The 20,489-nt window shown below is 36.4% G+C and overlaps 1 protein-coding gene across 1 annotated transcript; it reads right to left on the minus strand.

The window, feature by feature from the left end:
• Positions 1 to 14,309: 14,309 nt before the first annotated feature.
• Positions 14,310 to 20,169, minus strand: LOC122148962 (protein phosphatase 1A-like). The gene is made up of 3 exons (XM_042777618.1): positions 19,783 to 20,169; positions 18,488 to 19,360; positions 14,310 to 18,022 (listed from the first exon to the last, which is right to left on the minus strand). The coding sequence occupies exons 2-3, from the start codon at positions 19,343 to 19,345 to the stop codon at positions 17,879 to 17,881; spliced, it is 1,002 nt and encodes a 333-aa protein (XP_042633552.1). The 5' UTR covers positions 19,346 to 19,360; positions 19,783 to 20,169; the 3' UTR covers positions 14,310 to 17,878.
• Positions 20,170 to 20,489: the final 320 nt, after the last annotated feature.

Raw genomic sequence — 20,489 nt, forward strand, 5'->3', positions numbered from 1 at the left:
AACTTGCAGATGCCAGATCAATGATTCGTCAAACATGTTTTCCTGCAGTCCATGATCTTCTGACTGCTGACTATTTTGTAGTCAGTAACGAATATGCTTCGGGGAAATGTAGTGGAGTAAAAGTAAAAGTTGCCTGAAATGTTAAAACTAAAGTAAAGTACAAAAACTTTACAGTTTTGTAAACTGAGTATATATATATACTATTATTATTATAAATACAAATTAATATATATTATTTACATTTACATAGTTATTATTTACAGCATGCATTGTGACTGAATCAGAGAGTAAGAAATAAGAAATACTTTTATCTTATCTCTGTTAACATGTTAAGACATATGTTGATTTGTCTTTTTCTTTTTTATTTCTCTTGTATCCTTTTACCCTTCAGCACTAGCGGTAAATCTCTCAAATAACTTGTGCCCTATTATTATGGATATAGCTGTAAGTCATGGAGATAAACACAGCACACAAATGGCACTGTTTCCTCAGATTGACCCTTCAACTGCAATATCAAAATCACACTTTGTGTGAGGACCATTCTTGCACTGGCAAAAATCAGACAAAATAATTTAATCTGTTATGTGGTTCATATTTAATTATACCAAACAAAATGAGTTGTTTTTGTATGCTGTTGCACAAAAGACATTGTAAGTGCTTCATGGGTGTATTTAGGGATTGTAGCCCATTTGTGACTGTAAATGATATGTCTTGAAATAATACGCTTGAGTTTGAGCATGACTGTGTTTTGGAGGTGAGTTCCCAGGCAACAATCTAGTTTGAAGCCCTCACTTTGCCTTTAATTTTTCAATGATCTGACAAAGAGAAGGGACTCGTCATCCAAGGCAAATTCAAGAATGTAAGGCTCAGTGATGGATGCCCCCTTTGCAAAAGTGGTTTGAAAAAGGTCATGAAGACTGGCTGTCCTCTCAGAGCTCCGATGTGTCTCTCAGCTGCAGAGACGCTAAGCTGACACCAATTAAAGAGATTACATCTCAGTTTACAAGAAAAGCTGAAGTCCTCCAAGCTGGTGATCTTTTCTGACAAGGTTACCAGATGCCAGGCAGGGAGGGCATGACCTCCAAGGCTTTCAAGTGGCCTCTTAAGAGCGTTTTCACCACTCAGAACATCAGCACCCACAGGCCAGTGTCTGAATTACATTTGAGACAGAAAATTTTGCATGTGTGAATGTCCCTTGTGGTGGTATACATTTATTTTCTGTCACATGAAACCAGCATCAAAATACGTTTCTTGTTTGTGTTGATGGTATATACTTTTACCATCAACACATTTCTGAAACTACATAGTAATTATCAGAAATCTAGAAAAAAAGTATTGGCAAATTCAGTGCCTTGCAAAGGTATTCAGACCCTTAATCAGTCCTTTCTTTGGGAAATTTGGTCTCTATGATGGTTTATTTGAAAGACATTTCAACACATACAAAACGTTTTCTGTCCATAGAGTTTTCTATAAGAAAAATAACTGAAATATACTATTTACATTGGCACTTTGTGAGTACAAGTGTTATGAAGATAAAGGGTGATTGGTTCACCTTTACTCTCAGCCAGTGAACTCTCCTTCAGAGTGGTTCTTCCTCACTCAGGCCACTTGAGAGAGTTTTGAGGCTTTAGGAAGTGTCAGGTGGTATTATGTAGCTAATACTTCCCAATATGTTTGCTGTTCAACAAGTCGTTCTAACTGGTAATCTTTTCTGCCATGAAACAATACAACAACAACATAAATTCAGTTGCCTTATAATTGGCCTTCTACAACATGAAAACAACTTTCACATCAGATAACTCATAATTAATGAGACAAAAAAGGAAATTTTGTCAAGTTTACATCTCTGGCCATATAAATCATAAAACACATTTCTTGTATGGAAAACAGAAGCTAGGACATTCTGCTTATGTTGTGTTTCATGGAAGTATGGTCAGAATGATGAAAAAACATATTTTTTTTTTAGTAAAATATCCAATTTACTAATGGTAAAGGTAGTTGTGCAAGGTCAATTATAAGGCCACTGAATTTTTGTTGAACAAAAGTTGGTTTGGTCTGCGTAAGTTTTGCAGTTTAAAGGACTGGGGCAAGCTGCCCCACCTTTTACAGAATCTGTTCCTGTGAATCTGCTGCCAATTTATATATATATAAATTGGCAGCAGATTCACAGATATATATATATTCCAAAATGTTCCATCAGATTCAGTCACACTGATGTCATTTCAACAAACTGAAAGCCACGGAAGAGACTAGTAACTGTTCTTAATGGCAAGGTTTTTGTCAGAGGATTGTCATACACTTTTTTTTTTTTTTGGTTAGGTAATCTAATTAAGTAGGGAGGGGTGAATAAAATGGTGAGTAAAAGCCTGATGCTTTAGTTGAAAAGGCAGAGAAGACTTCCAGTCTGTATTGTTTTACATGAGAATTCAGAGGATGCTGCTGATTTGTTTGGCTGTTTGAGGCAGCTCAGCTCTTTGTCTGTCTTCCTGCCCTGCACTGAAGAGTAACTGACCAGCTGCAGAAGTCAAGCCCACCCACCAACCCCTTTTCCCCAATCATAGAGTGAAGAGCTTTTCTGCAATACCAATGGAATCATCATGATGCCTAGACCACATAAGAAGCAGGTGCAGAGGAGGTTTGTCTCTCTCTCTCTCTGTGTGTATGTGTGTGTGTGTGTGTGTGTGTGTGTGTGTGTGTGTGTGTGTGTGTGTGTGTGAACGTGTGAGGAACAGGTGCAGAGGAACTCATTTTTTGGGGGGGGGGGGGGGGGGGGCTTTGCTTTCACAGTAGCTACTGATTTGATGTCTCTACATGAAAAAGGTTGAAGGTTACCTATTCTATAAAAGCTGAATTTGTGCAGGCTTAAATACTGTTTTGCTTGTGTGTAAATTATTAGGTCTAATTTTTCCAAGAAAATTGGATTGCAGAACTAGCTCAAGTGAAATTGGTGCAAGTATGTGTGGGTATTCAATAGACCATCATTTATTTTCCCATTACGGACTGAAGTAGGCCTTTTTCCAATCTCTGCAGTGCTTGGGAAAATAAGCAACTTACAGTCATTGCTTTAAACAGACTTAGAGATTTCATTGCAGTAGTTGGAATTTAAATCAGTCAAAATTAAAACATTTTGCTTTTAAGTAGTGACAAAACTAATGTTAATCAAAATATCAGGCCTGTTAATGTCACTGAACTTTGTGTTGTATGGTGAATTACTGCACTAATTGTTCTCATCATGATGTGATTATGTATTTCTTAAGATTAATGATTCTGAAATTACTAGTAAGATATTTAATATTAATATTTGATACTTGTAGACATAGAAATATTCAGTTTCTGGGCATATTAATAGTCAATGGGAGGAAACTACAGGATAGGCTGTAGTATATTTGGAGGTCTTAACATTCAACCTAGCAAGAATCAGTGTCTATTAAATAAGATCATGGTAATTTTGTTCATGTGTACATCCAAGGTCACAGAGTGTCTTAGAATCACAGCGGAGACAAATATCTGAGTCTCTCCAGCAAATGGTGCAGAAAAGGAGAACCATTACTGACCTTGTTGCACCAACATGAAAGGAATCACATCACATTAATTTGGTTTCTTTTTAATCACCCATCAAAAAGAGTCTACATTTTTTTTATATTTAAATTTTTAAAGCCATTTCATTAATGCTTTAGTGACCTTTGCCAAAAAAGCAGTGCTTTTCCATAAAAAATGCAAGAGTCTGTCCAATCAGCCAGTCCCCATTGTGGATTTAAATAAGACATTCACCAAGGCTTTGCTTCCAAACACTACGGTTTTTCAGAATAACGCTGAATGGGAACACACTCTTGCACAGCTGTGTCCTGGCCTGTATGCGTGTGTGTCGGTGGTTTGGTGCATGTCTTTATAAAGAGTCTCCTCTATTTCATTCAACCGTAAACTGTTTTTTAATGGAAACAATTGTAAACAACCACAAAAGTGTAGGCCATCCTTGAAAATATGGTCAATAACGCAACAGACATTCAAATAAAATAAATCACATCAGCTATCTCATAGCCCATTTTGTTCACTTATGTATTCCTTGAAGAGAAACATATCTGAAAATAATAAAATATATCTTTGTTCAGTGAAAAGGAGGATTATGGTTTGTGCTTGGACTGCTTTGTGCCGCAATTGACAAATCACAATCAAGTATTTCAGAAAGCAGAGTAATAATTAAAAAATAAACATTTGTGTAACAATGGCTAGCAAATGTTTTTTTTTTTTAAATCATGAATTCAGAATCCACTTGGAATCATTAAAACATTGATTTGAGTGTGCTTAAGCACGTTGAGTGGTGAAGAAGTTTACAAACATTATACTAAGAACTGTCTAATTTTTCCATAAATTGAGGAGTACCAACAGTCTGAACTCAAATCAAATCCACTAGGGCTCTCTGCACTTTTAAATGATTTTGTATTTTTAACTAATGAATTTGTTCCATTTTAACTTCACATAAGCGTCTATGTGGGAGTCAGCTTCAGTCAAACAGTTCTTCTGCAGAAATTCAGTGAATACCTCACTCATTGAATTACAAAATATTACAATTACTTTGAAAATATCAAGGCCATTGTTCTTTATTGAGCAGATTTTTATTCTTAAGATAAAAATATTTTTTTCCACTTTTTGTTAGGTACTAGTGGTTAGCTTGTACAAACATGAGTAGAGATGTCAGGTTTAGGAGTAAGGATGAGGCGAGAACTCAGATGCAGAAATTCCACTAGGCTTTATTAATTAATAAAATAAAACAAGACCAAACAAAACAACCCCATGGGGGAAAACAGTGCTGGAGGAACAGCCCAGGAAGTCTTAGGATGAGACACGGAGGTAACATAAGACGACAAACTGGCACAGGACAGAAAACACTGGGAGAATAAATAGGGGAGCAAACACGGAGGGTAAGAAAGAAGGACAGGTGGAGCATCTGAAGCAATAATCAGGTAACCAGATTGGTGGAGTTAGACAATAGACATGGGAGCACATGGCATATAGAAACAAAACAAAGCCATGTGCTCACAAAAAAACATAACAAGAAAACGTAGCCAATGAGAACGCATGATCCATGCAACACATAGACGGGAGCATGCACGGCCCGAACAAAATTGAACTGCACGCTCACACAAAGACAAGAAGATACACGAGTGTCAGGGCTCTGCCACATAACCAAGAATAAACCAGACCAAAGCAACCCTGACAAGAGATTGTCTTTTTGTGTGGTGTAAGGACCATTCAGACTGTGCATTTAACTGGAACCAATCAGTATTGAGTTCATGCCTGAGTGGTGGAAAGCAGGAGAAGGAAACACACCAGAGCAATGCTAAATGCAGCATTGCTGTAAAACTGGGGGTCAATAATTTGCCCTCTGGAGAATAGGAATATGAACAAATCATATGCACCTTTCATATTAATGGCAGCTATATATAAATTCAAAGATATATAAAAAGATGGTGAAAGAGAAGCCAGGCACTTCAATGTATGTGATAATGAAGCAGTTTAGCAACCTAACTCCCAAATTCTACTTGAGATTAATTTCTTCATGTGCAAAATGCATGAGATATAAAAATAATAATTTCAAAATTAACTTATTATTTTCCTTTTTTCTAAAAGTTTACATTTAATGTGTGGTGTAACATTAAGTCAAAACAACATATTTTTACTTGCACTTTGAATACAAGCACACACATCATAATATTTTTTAAGCCTTTTAAATATATTTTTCAAAATAAGTCAAGAAATATCCTGACTTAATAATTCATAGATGTCCTTACCTTTGGGGGGACAGTCTGAACTAACAATGCCTTATCATAGAAACATTAAATTATCACACAGTCATGAGGGTCTACATAGGTTTTTCCCCAGCATGTTTCTGCACATTTTTTTTTTTTTTTTTTGCATCACATGACTTTGATTTTGATTAATATTTTAATTTTAACAAAACTGTTTTAATTTTTTTTATTTGTTTTATAGGAAAGATTATGTTATTCTAATTTACTCTGTTTTCGATTACTTTTGGCTACTTTCTTCATTATGATATCAACACAGACATTTTTTTTTTTTACTTTATGCCCTAAAGAATATCAAAATTATTTTTAATTCAGAAACTAAAAATGTGCTCATCATAAAAAAGATGTATTGAAGTCATTGAATTGCATTTTTAATTTAATTTGGATTGAGCCAAAAAAGAATGAGTTATAAACCTGATTTAAAAAGTCTTGTCAACATGTTATGTGACCCATATATGTTACTCAGCAGGACCTGCAGCTAACAGCAATATTTGTTGCTCATCTCCAGCTCATCAAAGTGCTCAATAAGGTGGCCTTTAACCCTTTGGTGGCCTGTCAGTCACAGCCTGGCTCAAGCGGGCCCATGCAGGCAGAGCAGACAATGCCAGTCCAGCTCCAGATGGACCGCAGCTGTGGTTCAGTGGAGCATGGACAAACTGCCCTCGTCAGCTGCCTGCATTGCAGCTATGCCGCATGTTACGCAAGCCGCTCTCTCTCCATATATCTCATGCGAGAGGAGGGCTCTTAATGGCACCCCAGTGACTCAGGGGAAACATAGAGCAACTTATTTACCCAGCAAGCACTGTAGCAGACGCCCCCATATTCATCAAATAACCTATCGAGAGGACAGCGAGAGGCTCGAAAAGCACCTGAATCGTTTTTTCACCAACACAATGAGCAAAAGTCACATCCCTGTCAGGATTATTTCATCACACTCATTCACAGGAAAACTAGAAAGAGACAAAGAATTGAAGCCAAAGTGGAAACAATGTGCTTGACTTCATTCAGCCACGTGTAACATGGGCCATCATCCGGAACAATAGTAGTTGCTAGCCTACAGTCAAATATTAAATAGAGAAATCATGAGCGAAGGAAGCCGAAGTGGATGTAAAGTCTCTTAGAAATGCAGCCTATGTTTCTGCTAAGCAAAATGAGGTCAACTGACATTAAATATGAACTGGGTAATTTAAACCGTCTGGGTGAAGCTGCAGGCTGGGATGTGGCAGTTGCATAAAAATGCCTATAAAAGAAAAACATTAGCAGAAATAGAGATAGAGGCAACAATCACCACCAGCTACCGGTTGACTGTCTTTGTCACATTTTTGAAGACATTCCATGTGGATATACATACAAGTTTTGTTCAGCAGAGCAAGTTGCAAGTAAACTGGTCACCACTATTAAAAAGGTCATATTTGGGTGCAATCGTAACATTTTCATTGTTGACCTTGAATCTGACATTGATAATGTGTGGCTTGGAGGCGGGGTGCCAGTTGACTGTCAATCAATAAGCACACAGGCATGTGTATACATAGGCAAAATACACTGTAAACGACACACACACACATACGGCTTCATCCCTTCCTTCATTACAATGATATAATGTATCCCAAGACTGGAAGTAAACTGCAGGAGAGAGGGCTGACATCAGATCCCTGGGCCTTGGGGTGGAGCAGGCTAACTGCTGCACGGCCGTGTTAGTCACACTTAATGGCCTCAGTGAGATAAACAGAGCATGATGACATGGGATAAATAACACATGCAGCCCCAGCAAGGGCCAATGCTCTGCTGATACGGCTGGTTTTAAAGAGCATGGTGCAGGGGAGTATAACCCCACCAAACTTATTTGTAAGTGCAGAGCAGTTGTTCTTAACCTTTTTGACTCCAATACCAAAACAATAGACAGTATTAGAAGGTCCCCCCACTTCATCTAGAGAGTGATTTAAATGAATAATTGTGATTCATTAAAAAAAAACGTACCTGCATAAGTAGGCTAATGTAAAAAAATTAATTAATTAATTAATTATAATAACCTAGTGACAATACACAAGTTCGATGAACTCAAATGCAATAAAATATCAATTGTGCAAAATAAAATAAAACATATATTAAGTAAAATAAAATTCAATAAACAATGCAGAACTAAGAAAGTAAGCTATTCAAAAAAAAAAAAAAAAACTACAGAAGATTATAAACAGCATGTTTAGTGATGAATCACACTTTCAGGAGAAAGTGCATTCTGTTTACATTGAGAACGATATTTATGGGATTCACTAACAAAATTTATATAGCCTAGTTTGAACCGATATGGTACCATTAAGTACAAACCATTGTACTGAGAAAAAAAAAGAAATGAAAAAAAAAAAAAAACACTCTGCTGGAGAGCAGTGTGTTCCAAGTACTGCCATTCCATACATCCAATGGGGAAGATAAGGGAATTCCAACTTCCATTTTCCCAAAATGCACTGCAGCTAAAGAAGGACCTATGTGGCCTGTATATAACAGCAACAGTGTGGACTAAACATCAATTATAACGCATTAGCCTCTCTCGCTCTCAGCAGTTCAGCTTGATGAGAGTGCTAGCCTTAACTAATCTAATGTGTCTCTCCCTCTCAATTCCAATGTTACCTCCAGGAAAAAGCAGTAATGTAATATCTTGATATTTTATTATTTTTTATATTTTCTCTATCTGTGCTTTATGTGAAATGTAAATTGGACATGCTTTTATTGAGTTCACCCTGTCTCAGTGTAGGTTACAGTTAACCATCTGACTCTTGTGAAATATTTAAATAGAAGGCATTGAGGTGTTATTGTATAGTCTTTAAATATGCGCTTTTTAGGTTAAACAAGGCTGAACATATCTGTACAAGCACATAAAACCCACCTATACTGAATCACACGGAGCCATGAAAGGAGGCCCATCTCATTTGTGCAGGAAAGAAAATGAAAGAGAGAAGGGAAAAGCGTGGTTTTGTTCTCAGTAGTGCTCCAGAGAGAATTGTAAAATAAAACACTTTCACATATCAAGGAGAAGGTATAATAAATCGGAGTAGTGACACAGAAAGAGGCAAATATCAACTTAAGCAGGAGTACAGGTGAAAAGATAAAGACAGGCCAAGGACGAGAAAATCTCTGGCGCCCTCTAGCCACAGAAGATGATAGTGCTGTCTGACAGCTCCTGATACACATGGGAGGAGAAATGTGTATTTCTGCCTAATTTACGGCTTAAATGCATGCTACAAGACATATAAATGAAAAATTTTAATAAATAAATAAATAAATAAAACCTTTATAATATCAAACAGCATAACAGACTGTTTTTGTAGATCTAAAATATTTGGAAGTCATGACACTGGAAGCACATTCAAAATGGCTACACCTGCTCTTCAGGTCAAAAATAAGGTGGATACAAATATTGCAGGCTGAAATAACGAAAAATAGATTTCTGTTCTGTTCATACCCCCATTAACTGAAAATCTGGTGATACGCGGTAATAAAATCTCAAGGTCTACTCACATTCTTCAGTGCCACCAGATGTGTTTGTGCGAGTTTGTTTGCACTGTTACATACTCTCTCTCCGATCGCTCCAGGGGGAGTGCCAAGTCGAGCTAGCCACCCCTCACTAGGCTGCCATATGGCTGCCTAGGAGCTCAGAACTCCAGATAGCATGGCGTATCATGCATGAGCGATCGGTGAAGCTGGTCAGCTGATCTGTGTGGTAGAGACTCCTGATGATCTTATCCTCATTAGTGATACTGAAAACAAAGGGGTCCTCAGAGAACAGCACCACACATATATTAACCCAGGGGCCCCATTTACATACTCAAGATGGCAAATTGGATATAATGGAAGGTCAACAATGTCAATTTAACTAACAGTTAAACAGTTACATTTTTGTTGGCTACATGTCCTAATGGCTTTGCGCTGATGAAACATGACAGGAGACACCAGGACAAAATGAAAGTATAGGGAGCAGTCAGATTTTAATATTGTACAGGATGTTACAAGAATAGATGATATTGGGAAAACAATTTGTCTATTGACAAACTAAATATTACATTAATAACACCTGAGCATCAAAAAATAAAAAGGGAAGATGTTGTAAAGCTGATTAAATACACAGTGTATTGCATTTTAAAAATTAATTTTCATTTTCATTCAAAACATTATGGGGTTGAAGATTGGTGCAAAAATTGCTAATACAGCCTAAACTAAAAATTATGTATGTGGTTTGTGACAAGAACAATAATTCAATTAAAAATCATTAATTATTCACCATAACAGAGGTTGATTGAGCTCGATGACTTCAGCACACACTAATGTTCAAAGGTTTTTAAAAGTTTTAAAGTTATGTTAAAGTTACACTCACCAAGGCTGCATTTATTTGATTAACAATACAATAAAAACAGTATTGTGTGAACTATTATTCCAATTTAAAATAACAGTTTTCTATTTTAATATATTTAAAATATATATATAATTTCTTCCTTTGACCATATTGTATGTATCTGATGGCAGTATATGACGGCAGAAACATCAAAGCAGCTGAACAAGAAAAAAATGCATTCCAGAAAAAAAAAAAAAAAAAGGACTTTCCTGGAGAGAGAAAATAAATATATTCATACACATAAACTGAGATCATGAATTTTTATTCTACATAAATTATATTGTAATGGTCATTAATTACACATAAAAATATAAAATGAATGGACACCAGAAAAGCTGTGAATTCTCACAGTTCTCTTGGTTGGTTTGATTGTTATATGAAACATGAGTGTACATGCAATGCTGAAAATATGCTTGTCAGATAAAACTATTTTGTTCAAGGACACAGCTGATTGACTGATACTTGCTCCCCAGTGTCAGGCTCTAAATCAGAGCTTCGCTGTGTATCTGTGTACTTTTCTGATGGATTCAAACAAGAAACAGGCCTTATACAGACAGCCAAATGAGAGCCAGAGCATGCCAAAACAATATTTGGTCTGCAATTCAACAGGCAATGCCAAAATGATGATGTTTAGACAGTGCACCTGCAGGGAATTAATATTACACACACACATACACAAACTTTCCCTATAATTACTGTTATTATTTTAATTAATTAATTAATTTTTAGCAAATTATTGTACAATTTACTTGTACAAGCAAATTCATAATAATTTTAATGAAATTATTAACCTTTTTCATGTATATGTATTTTACAAATGTTTAGTAGAAATGTATATTATTATTTATATAATTAAAAATCATTTTAAGCAAAAGGTGTACACAAATTAAGCCTCAGACAAATTAAGTATTAACCTTCAGACAGACATCTCCAGACACATTCAAAGCAAAGCTGTTTCTGTTTTATGCTCTCTGTAGCAGGGACACTTTCTTTGATCCTCAAAGCAAAAGGGGCAGGAAACAGATGCAGGATGATGATGCTCTGAACTGACCAGCACTCAATAAATCTATAGAGGCAGCCAGCAGTTACTGATCAATGTTAATATAACTGACAAACAATAGGAAGAGTTCTGTTGAAAGTAGAAACTGATTCAATAAAATTATTATTGATTTTATAGAATTTTTTTATATGTTTTTGCATAGAGTATAAGTCATAGACAAGTCAAAATATAATTTAATATAATATAATGCTTTAAAATTGTAAATGCCAATTTATTTTTCTCAGAAAAGAATAAAAAGATCAAGATAAAAAAAAATTAAGTCATTTGTATCTGACCTCTTGAAAAGTTCCCATTATATGTAAAAACAACAAAAACATTATGCGCAAGAAAAGGGTTCAACCTCACCAGAAACATCTCACAATAAAACACTCATAGACAGGTTTATGAATACCATCCACTGATTCACACTGAGACCTTCATGGGAATGAATACATGTCTTGGTTTAAGAATTTTTACTCTAACATTCACACAGTGCACACAAAATCTTATTCAGAAGGTGCAAAATAATACATAGGGACATCAGGAAGGCAGGCAGGACTCAAAGGATGTTATGGCTATAGATTAATATCACCATGTTTAAATAAGAGGGTCAAAGTTGAAATGATTCAGCTGGTCACAGCGTGCTGCATTATTAACCATCAGGCAACCATGAATAGGAGGGTGTAAAGAAAGTCTGTCGTTCATTTATTATTCAATCTCTAGTTATAAATCACTGCATAATTGGTCTCTGGAAGGTCAGACAATAAGAGCAAGACCAGGAGTCCGTCTTTGCTTTCCTTTCTCTCCCACGTTTGTCTTTATCTCAACACAAACAGTGCTGAAAAGAGATCTTCTACCTTATTTATGAAAGATAATATACAATATAAGTACAATATAAATAGTTTTTAAACTATTAGAGTTTTAAACATTTCTTATGTATCTTAAGGTGTTGGCATTAGGTTTGAATAGTGAATACAATATGGTAATATATAAAAAATTTAAAAAAGGACTGCATTTGGCTAATTTTGTATACACAGTGAGTCTCAGTAATACAGTTGGAGTGAATGGCTGAATCTCGGGTTTGCTGGAAATTGTTACTGATGGTATGCAAGCTTCACAGTTTGTTTTAATTCCTTATGTAAGCCTCACAGCCTCATGTGGTAGAAAGCATGATGTATTGAAGTGTTGTGAAGTGGTTGTAAAGAGATGTTATAGGCTCAGTATACAATGGAAGGAAAAAAATTTTTTTGCTTTATAATATTAATAAATGTTTCCCCACTTAATGCCACCATGCTGATGCATAAATCAATAGCCAAGCAATCATTTTTGCAGTGTATTTTTTTAAATACTGTAAATAATCTTAATAACAGTTTAATACCATTTATACATAATCAGTCTCAGCGTTATTATAAGAAATCACTGTGAAGACTCACTGATTATTAGTTTTTGTGGATATAGTGCGTCATGACTCATAGCATCACTGATCTTGACCTTTTGTTATTATATTGCTTCTTGTTTGATGAGAATATGTGGTAGGAATATACACACTAACATTCAAAATTGTAAGGTCTGTAAGTATAACTTAATGCTTTTCAAAATAAGTCTCTTATGATCAAGCTTGCAATTATTTGACCAAAAACACACTAAAAAATGTATTGTTGTGAAATATTATTACAACTGAAAATAACTTTTCTATTTAAAATATTTTAATATGTAATTTATTCCGGTGTTGCAAAGCCAAATTTTCAGCAACCATTACTTCAGTCTTCAGTGTCACATGATCCTTTAGAAATCATACTAATATACTGATTTGGTCACATTTCTTATTGTTAAATATAATGTTAAAATACAGTTGTGCTGCTTAATATTTTTGTGGAAAACATGATACACTTTTAAAGGATTCTTTGATGAACAAAAAGTTCAAAAGAACAGCATTTGTTTGAAATGGACATTTTCAATAATTCAGTGAGGCCAGTATTTAGGAGGGGGAGAGAGAAATATGGAGAGGCAATGAGACAGAAAGAGAAAGAAAAACAGAAAAATTATGTCTATTATAAGAGGAAAAAACCAACAAATAATAAACAGGCTACACACAAAAGATGTGGGTCACCCAAGCAGTCCTCCAGCAGAGCGATTTCTGCATCAATCAGACACTACAAACATTATTTCAGCATTCACATCTAACAAAACTAGAAGTAAGCTGGAGAGATACTGACATGCTGAAGAGTGCTGAAAAAACAGCAGCCAATATGTGAGTCATTGCCTCTTCATTGCAGGGAGCCTATTAAACATCCTCCATGACTCATACTCTGTGCCAAAAATAAAGCATGTTTTTCATTCAGATTTTTTTTTTTGGTCTTTAAAAAAATTATCATAATTTTAAATGGTAAAAGTCTTTAAAAAAATACATTAAAAACCTGTTAACTGGTTAATGCTAAGTTTCTTTAGTATATACAGTGAAAAACTGTATGCAATGAGACATTTACTGTCATTTTTTAAACCATAATGTATATTCCCAGAATTCCCTGTGATAGCTCATATTTGATGTTTTTTGTAATTAGTTATGTACATTAGTGTTTCATGTTACATCTTTTGTTAAATTATTGTTTATTGCAGTATTTTAGGGTCGTGTGTTACCACAATGGTGTTTTGTGTTTGTACATATGACACTGTCCACCTTTTCTCGGTATTTAGCTCAGCTTGTAGAAAAGCTACTTGTGATGAACTTTGATTCATCATGTGGCTATATTTTTACCCACCTGTGTTGTTAGGGTGGCTGTTAGTATATTATAAAGGTCATTTGGTATATTAAAGGTATATTAATACGGTTTCAGTTAATGAAATACATTTTTATGGTAAATTTAAGTTTACAATACTATTAAAAAAAATATTACTGCCACATTCTCTATGGCAAAGTTATGGTAACTCCAGCTGCCATTTTTAAAAATCAAATTTCACAGAATTTCATAAAAAATTGTTTAAAAAAAAAAATAAAAAACAACAACAAAAAAATCTGTTTACCATACATTCATTTTCAATTTAACTGGAGAAAAAAAGAAGAAAAAAAAAACCACTCACAAAATCAGGGTTTTCCGTAAATAATTTTATTTGAATCATCTTTGACAGCCAAGAATAACAAGATCACAGTTTGTCTACATTGCTAATACCCGGGTACTAATGTACAAAAATAAAAACTAAAGAAAGAAAATATTGTGTGCTCACCCTCTAATATTTAAATACTTTTCTATGAAATTGTACTTGAAAAATCTTTCAAAATGAGCTTTATAAAACTGTTACCTTCTGAGAGGTAAAATTGAACAAACACAGACACAACAGTCTGCTGGGTTAAGAAAGGACCGATCATAGATTGTAACCCTTACACATCATCAACCTTGGACCGATCTACTCTGACAGAACAGTGAAAAGTGTGAACAGCATGTGAAGAAACTACTTTGTGTAGATGAACCCAAGACATGATGTATTTTAACTCGCATAGCTTTCAGTTCAAGTGGACTATTCATTACAGATGTATAACAATAAATACAAGGAGAAAAGAATATAAGATTTTCATTGCATTAGTAGTGCTTATTTGGCTAAAGAAAATGGAATGCATGGACAGTTTCATTCAAAAGAGGCAAAATACTATAAAGACAATAAATAATTCAAATAAATAGTGTCCTCTGTTGCTTGTCAGTTTGGACCTGAGAGATAAAGACAGAAGTGACACACAGGGACCAATATCACAACACAGCGCAAGTATATGACAATAAGTGGGCTTCTGTTTGCCCTTTTGATTAATATTCCAGAAGATACATTTTCAAATTATCCAATGTGTTACAAAGGCCTATTTTATTTGCAGTTGGTTGCTTCATTTGAAATGCAATGAACAATGAAGGACAGACTTGTAGTTGACATTTTCTTTCCCTGTACATCTCAATTTCATGGTGCTACAGTGTTAGAAATCAAGGTAATCTCCTACAATACTTTGTGGCCCATTTAATGCCTGCTTTGTTTGTCAGTAAGGCAATATTTCCACCCAATGTTTGACTCACTGGGGGTTGGGTTTTGCTATGTGCAGCAATGATCTCAAGTGAATGGTTTAAAATCACTCGCGTGGCACTTTCTGTAAGGGGCCAAATGCTACCGAACGCACAAGCTAAAATTATGCTTGATTAGAATAATGTTACAAAATGAACAAAATCACCTCAAAAGACTTAGAAAGTTCATCTGAATGCTACAACTGGCCATAAACTAACTCATAGGCACAATTAAAGGCTCTCCCAGAAGAACCTTGTCACTCTTTGTAGGTATACAAACACATGACATGTCTCATCAAAGCATATGGATCTCACATATGCTATTATGGAAGAAAATATTTAAGGCTAATTTAATAAACAGTGGATTATCACGATATGTCAAACAGTGAGGAGATACAACAGCAAACCCAAGCAAAATGATATGGGTACAGGAACAACCTACAATCATTTTAATCTCAAGAGTTCTCTTGAGCAGGCACACTATGTTTTTCATCAAGATAAACACATCTTAATGCTAAATTATATCTCCTGGTAAAACAAAGAACATGTGGGATCTTTTGGTTCTAAGGGGAAATTTTGCTAAATAAAAAGAACCATGCTTTACTAATGCAGGCAAAAACAAGAAAAAAAAAATCAGTTTCTGTAACAAGGTGCGATTTGATAAAACAACTCTACATTTTGCCGGTAACGTGGTTATTTTTTCTCGTGTTGTGCACTGGTAGACCTGTCCACACTGAAAATTCACTAGACTGAAGTTCTGCTCAAGTATATCGACTTCATATATATTAAACATCAAACATGGACGAGGAGGAACTGATTCACACATTCTGAAACAGTGGGAGCTGTTCTGATTGGCCAGGTTTTTGCACTGCGTCACGTCACATTTAAAAGTGATAGTTCTCCCAAAAATTACAATTATGTCATCATTTACTTCGAACCTCAAAATGATGTTTTTTTCTTTCTTCTATGTAAGAAGATACTTTAAAAACTGTCTGCTATTTTTGTCCATATTATTAAAGTTAATAGGATTCAAAGTTTTCCACGAGTTTCTATGAACGACATGAGGGTGAGAAAATTATTTTCATTTTTAGGTGAACTATACATTGCACATTAGCCAAATTGCTTGTCGTGCCATTTTAAGTCCAAGGGGTTTAAAAATATAAAAATTAAATGAGACGCTTCCAAAATCGTAGGTACAGAAGGAAAAAAGCCAAATCTTGTTGGTTTTACAGACACAAAAGCAGTGTACCATTGTACTATAAATGTTCAATCATTGTAACAACAAGGGTCTACATCTCAAAAAGTGCAAACAGGCTGAATGCCACTCTATGCACCAAGAATTCCCTAACTAAATGATTTTTCTTAATATTTATAGACAAACCAGAGGACTGACAAAGTGTCAGTTTGAGGCAACAAGTAGTAAACAACTTGGAGAGGATTGTAAAACATTGACACAATCTTTCAAACACTCTGTTGAGTTCACAAGAAAGCTGTTGCTCAGGGGTTACAAATGTATACTGTACAAAGTACAAAACTACTGTCAGACCAACTTAACTCTAAATAAGATCTATCCCTGTTTTTTCTTAAGGTAGCGTACATGCAAGAGGTGTGCACAACTTATCGTGCTATCGGTACAGTGCATGCTTTCAGTACCATGTGTCGATTGGATTGAATTTTACTCTTCCAAGCAGTTGGGGTTGATACCAAATGCTAACCTATCGATTCTAATCAAGGTAGTCACTCTAAATTCGGCCTAAGGCAACAATGTTCCATATTACAGAACAGGAATCATGCAGATTAAAATGCTCGTGGCCACCGCTATAGACACGAAACTGCACCATCAGGCCACTTACAGTAGTGTCAGCTAAAATTTCAGGTAATCAGCAGTGGAGGCCTGACATTCACTCTCACTTAGATCGACTTCTCAGAAAGATGCAAATGAAACAGGTGCGAGACTCAAACACATGCTTGTATAAGTGGATGAACAACTATCTGAACAACACACGGTCACAAACAGTATGCAAAACTACACTTTGTATTAATTCTGCTCGAACACATAATATATTGTATTCTAACTGAGATCTCAAATTTGGTCTCTCTCTTATTAATAGAAGATGCCTTTAAGAATAGCAGCGTTTAATGAAAAAGTGCAGAGCCAAATGTTGGGTTTTCATCACTCCTTTTTCCTAAACTACAATTGCACTTACTCACCATCACTTAGCAGCTAATAATATACCAAGTAATATGCACTGGTTTGGAGGATTCTCGGATGCACTACAATAAAACCTCTGGGGAAGCTACAGGTTACCTCTAAACTGTGTAAGTGCTTTTCAATATTGGCAATAAATAAAAGCCTCTAATTATCAATATAAGCTCAAATAAATTCACACTGTGGTATTTCTCTCTGGTTAAAATTGATCCTAAATAGTCCTAACTGTGCTAATACAGTACCACTGAGTCTTTCCTCTCCAATATGGGGATTCGTTAATTGGAAACTTAACGTTAGATGTAACGTATATTTAATTGGTAAGTGTAAACTGCCATCTAACAAACTCCCCTAATTAAGTAAGAATGCTCACTTTCTAGAACTCTTTCTTCGTATTTGTAATACATTTTATTTATTTGCCTTTTTACATGCTCCACCCTCTCTGTTCTGCAGGTACTTATCTAGCTCCGCCTCTCGCTTCACCACTTCTGGGTTGATTTTTGGGGCACCAGGAAAACATACAAGCACCACACTCATGTTGTCACGACTGCCCTGTTGATAAACAAATAAACACAGATAGCATGCTCAAGTTAGATTAATAACACAATGCAATGTTCAATGATTCTGATATTTTTAAAGACACAGTCATGAGGGTATGCATGGGTCTGATATTTCCTTTTTGATGATTTTTTTTTCTGTGTATGCTTCTGCGCATGTTGGTTGCACCACATTAATTTGTTTTGGTGGACAAAAGCTTTTCAAATATTAATAAGCAGTTTTTTTTCCTGAGAAATGATAATAAAAATTATGCCAAACAACAGGGACCATTTTATTTAATTAATGCTTGTTTCCAAAATGAATTTAAATACAAAAATAAAAAATATTCCCATAATGGTGCATTTAAGTAATTTTATGTATGAATAGCACTTTTAAATGTATTTTGGTTTAATAGATGCAGGTAAAAATGACCCATTAGCATCAAACTTTGACAAAAAATAATAAAATAATTGACCTTACCTTGTACAAACACGTGTCCACGATCTCATTACACACTCTCTCCAGGTCCTCGGTCACTTCCAAGCGTGAGCGCACAAAATCACACAGTTCTTCATTGGCCATGACGTCCCAAATGCCATCGCAGGCCAGCACCACAAATTCATCCTCAGCCTCAGAGCGTTCAATCTCATACACTTCTGGCTCCGGGGACACCAGCTGCTCAGTGGGGCCTTTCCCATGCACGCACTTATAGTCGAAGTCGCCGAGAGCACGGGAGACAGCGAGGGAGCCGTTGACCCTCTGGATCATAACAGAACCACCTGCGTTCTGGATTCTCTCCTTCTCAAGGGGGTTACTCGGCTTGTGGTCCTGGGTGAAGAAGTGAACGTGACCCTTGCGGCTCAGCAAGGCTCTGGAGTCACCACAATTAATGAAATATAAATGATGAGGAGAAATCATCACGCCCACCGCTGTGGACCCACTGCGGTCCGCCCCGTGCTTGCGCTCGGACATGGCCCGCATGTGCTCGTCGATCTGCAGGAAGCCTGTGCGGATTCCACATTTCACACTCTCCACGGAGGGCTCAGCATTCATTAAATCCCCACCTCCTGAGCAGCCTCCCCTGAAGTCCGGGTTGCTGGTGATGTGATCCAGCAGATGCTCACAGCAGTAACGGGCAACCTGAGAGCCTGCATGCCCATCGTAGACGGCAAAAAACGACCACAGGCCGAGGCCGTAAGGCAGCCCTATCACAGCCGTGTGTGCGTCCTCCATCTCCACACGCCAGCCCTGCATGCTGCTGAGTCCGTAGCGCAGGTCGTTCCCCTCCCCATGAGCATTGTGCTTCTCCATCTTTGGCTTGTCTAAGAACGCACCCATTCTTCTTATTTTGCTCTGACACAAACACAACCACAAAACAAAGTGAGTAAAGGTGCTCTATAATGACATAAGTGACTCTCATTCTCTCATAACTGATAACATATTCACACATATGATGGATATGGTACGAGGATTTATAAGCCACAGGTGCAGCAGGGTTCCAGTAGCAAGTAAACTGTTTAGTTAAATGCTTATGTTATTACGTCAATACGGTAAACTTCTTTGCCTACAAACCTACTGTTGTTTAGATTTTAGCTTCCTTTTAAAAGCATTTTAGACGCCAACGTAGCAAAATTAACAAACCTAAATGAACTGTGATGTGTTTACTAATAAAGCCACTGCCCTTATCAACATATGCGAACTGCTGCACAACCAGCTAGCATTAAGAGGCTAACTCCTATATTTAACGTACGTCAGAGTGGAATAATATCACTTACCCAGCTTCTTCGTGGTTTTTGCTGTATGAAGAAACACCGAGGCACCAAAGCCGCGGGTAAGAGCCTTGTGTGCTGGGCCAGATAGCAAACACTATAAAGCAGCGCTCACAGCCACAACACACATCAACCGATGGCTAGCCAGTTAGCAAGTAAACTAACATCAAAACAGCCAGAAATCGATTACGAAAAAAAAAAGTTTTATAAATATATGACATGAATCACATTAGCCCGTTAAGGCAGTCCGCAGCTGGGCGGTGGGGCATCTCTGGCTCCGGTTTTTTAGTTTTCCCGAGGGGGGGCTACCGGAGCCTCGCGCTCAGAACGCCTCTCTCTCCGCGCGGATTGGTTTGCTCGGGACCCGGATGCTGCAGCGGATAGTGCGCGTTCCGCTCTAGCTATTACGTCACTGCCACCCAACTGAGGGCCGGAAATAGATCCATTGATGAGAATGATGTTATAGACAGCAGAGCAGAAGCTCTCGCTGTTTAACTGTGCTTAGCAGTTTTTTCTTCAGATGATTATATGGCTTAGGCCTTTAGTCTTTATAAGCTTACAAAAGAGCTCGTTGTCGTGTAAATCCACAGGGTCGTTACCCGACAGAAATAATGCCATTTATAAGTACATTTAAACATTTTATTGATTATCAATCATCGAGTTTGACCTGTATGATTTTTGAAAACGTGAGAAGTGTATGATGAAACTTAAAA

The sequence above is a fragment of the Cyprinus carpio genome, chromosome A20, assembly GCF_018340385.1.
Source record: "Cyprinus carpio isolate SPL01 chromosome A20, ASM1834038v1, whole genome shotgun sequence".
In the NCBI taxonomy this organism is placed as follows: domain Eukaryota; kingdom Metazoa; phylum Chordata; class Actinopteri; order Cypriniformes; family Cyprinidae; genus Cyprinus; species Cyprinus carpio.

Bases quoted from the DNA above. Each gene is read 5' to 3' on its own strand.
- LOC122148962 (XM_042777618.1), bottom strand. From the start codon at position 19,345: ATGGGTGCGTTCTTAGACAAGCCAAAGATGGAGAAGCACAATGCTCAT. The intron at 18,023-18,487 runs GTAAGGTCAATT...GTTTATCAACAG, and splicing joins TGGACACGTGTTTGTACAAG to GGCAGTCGTGACAACATGAG.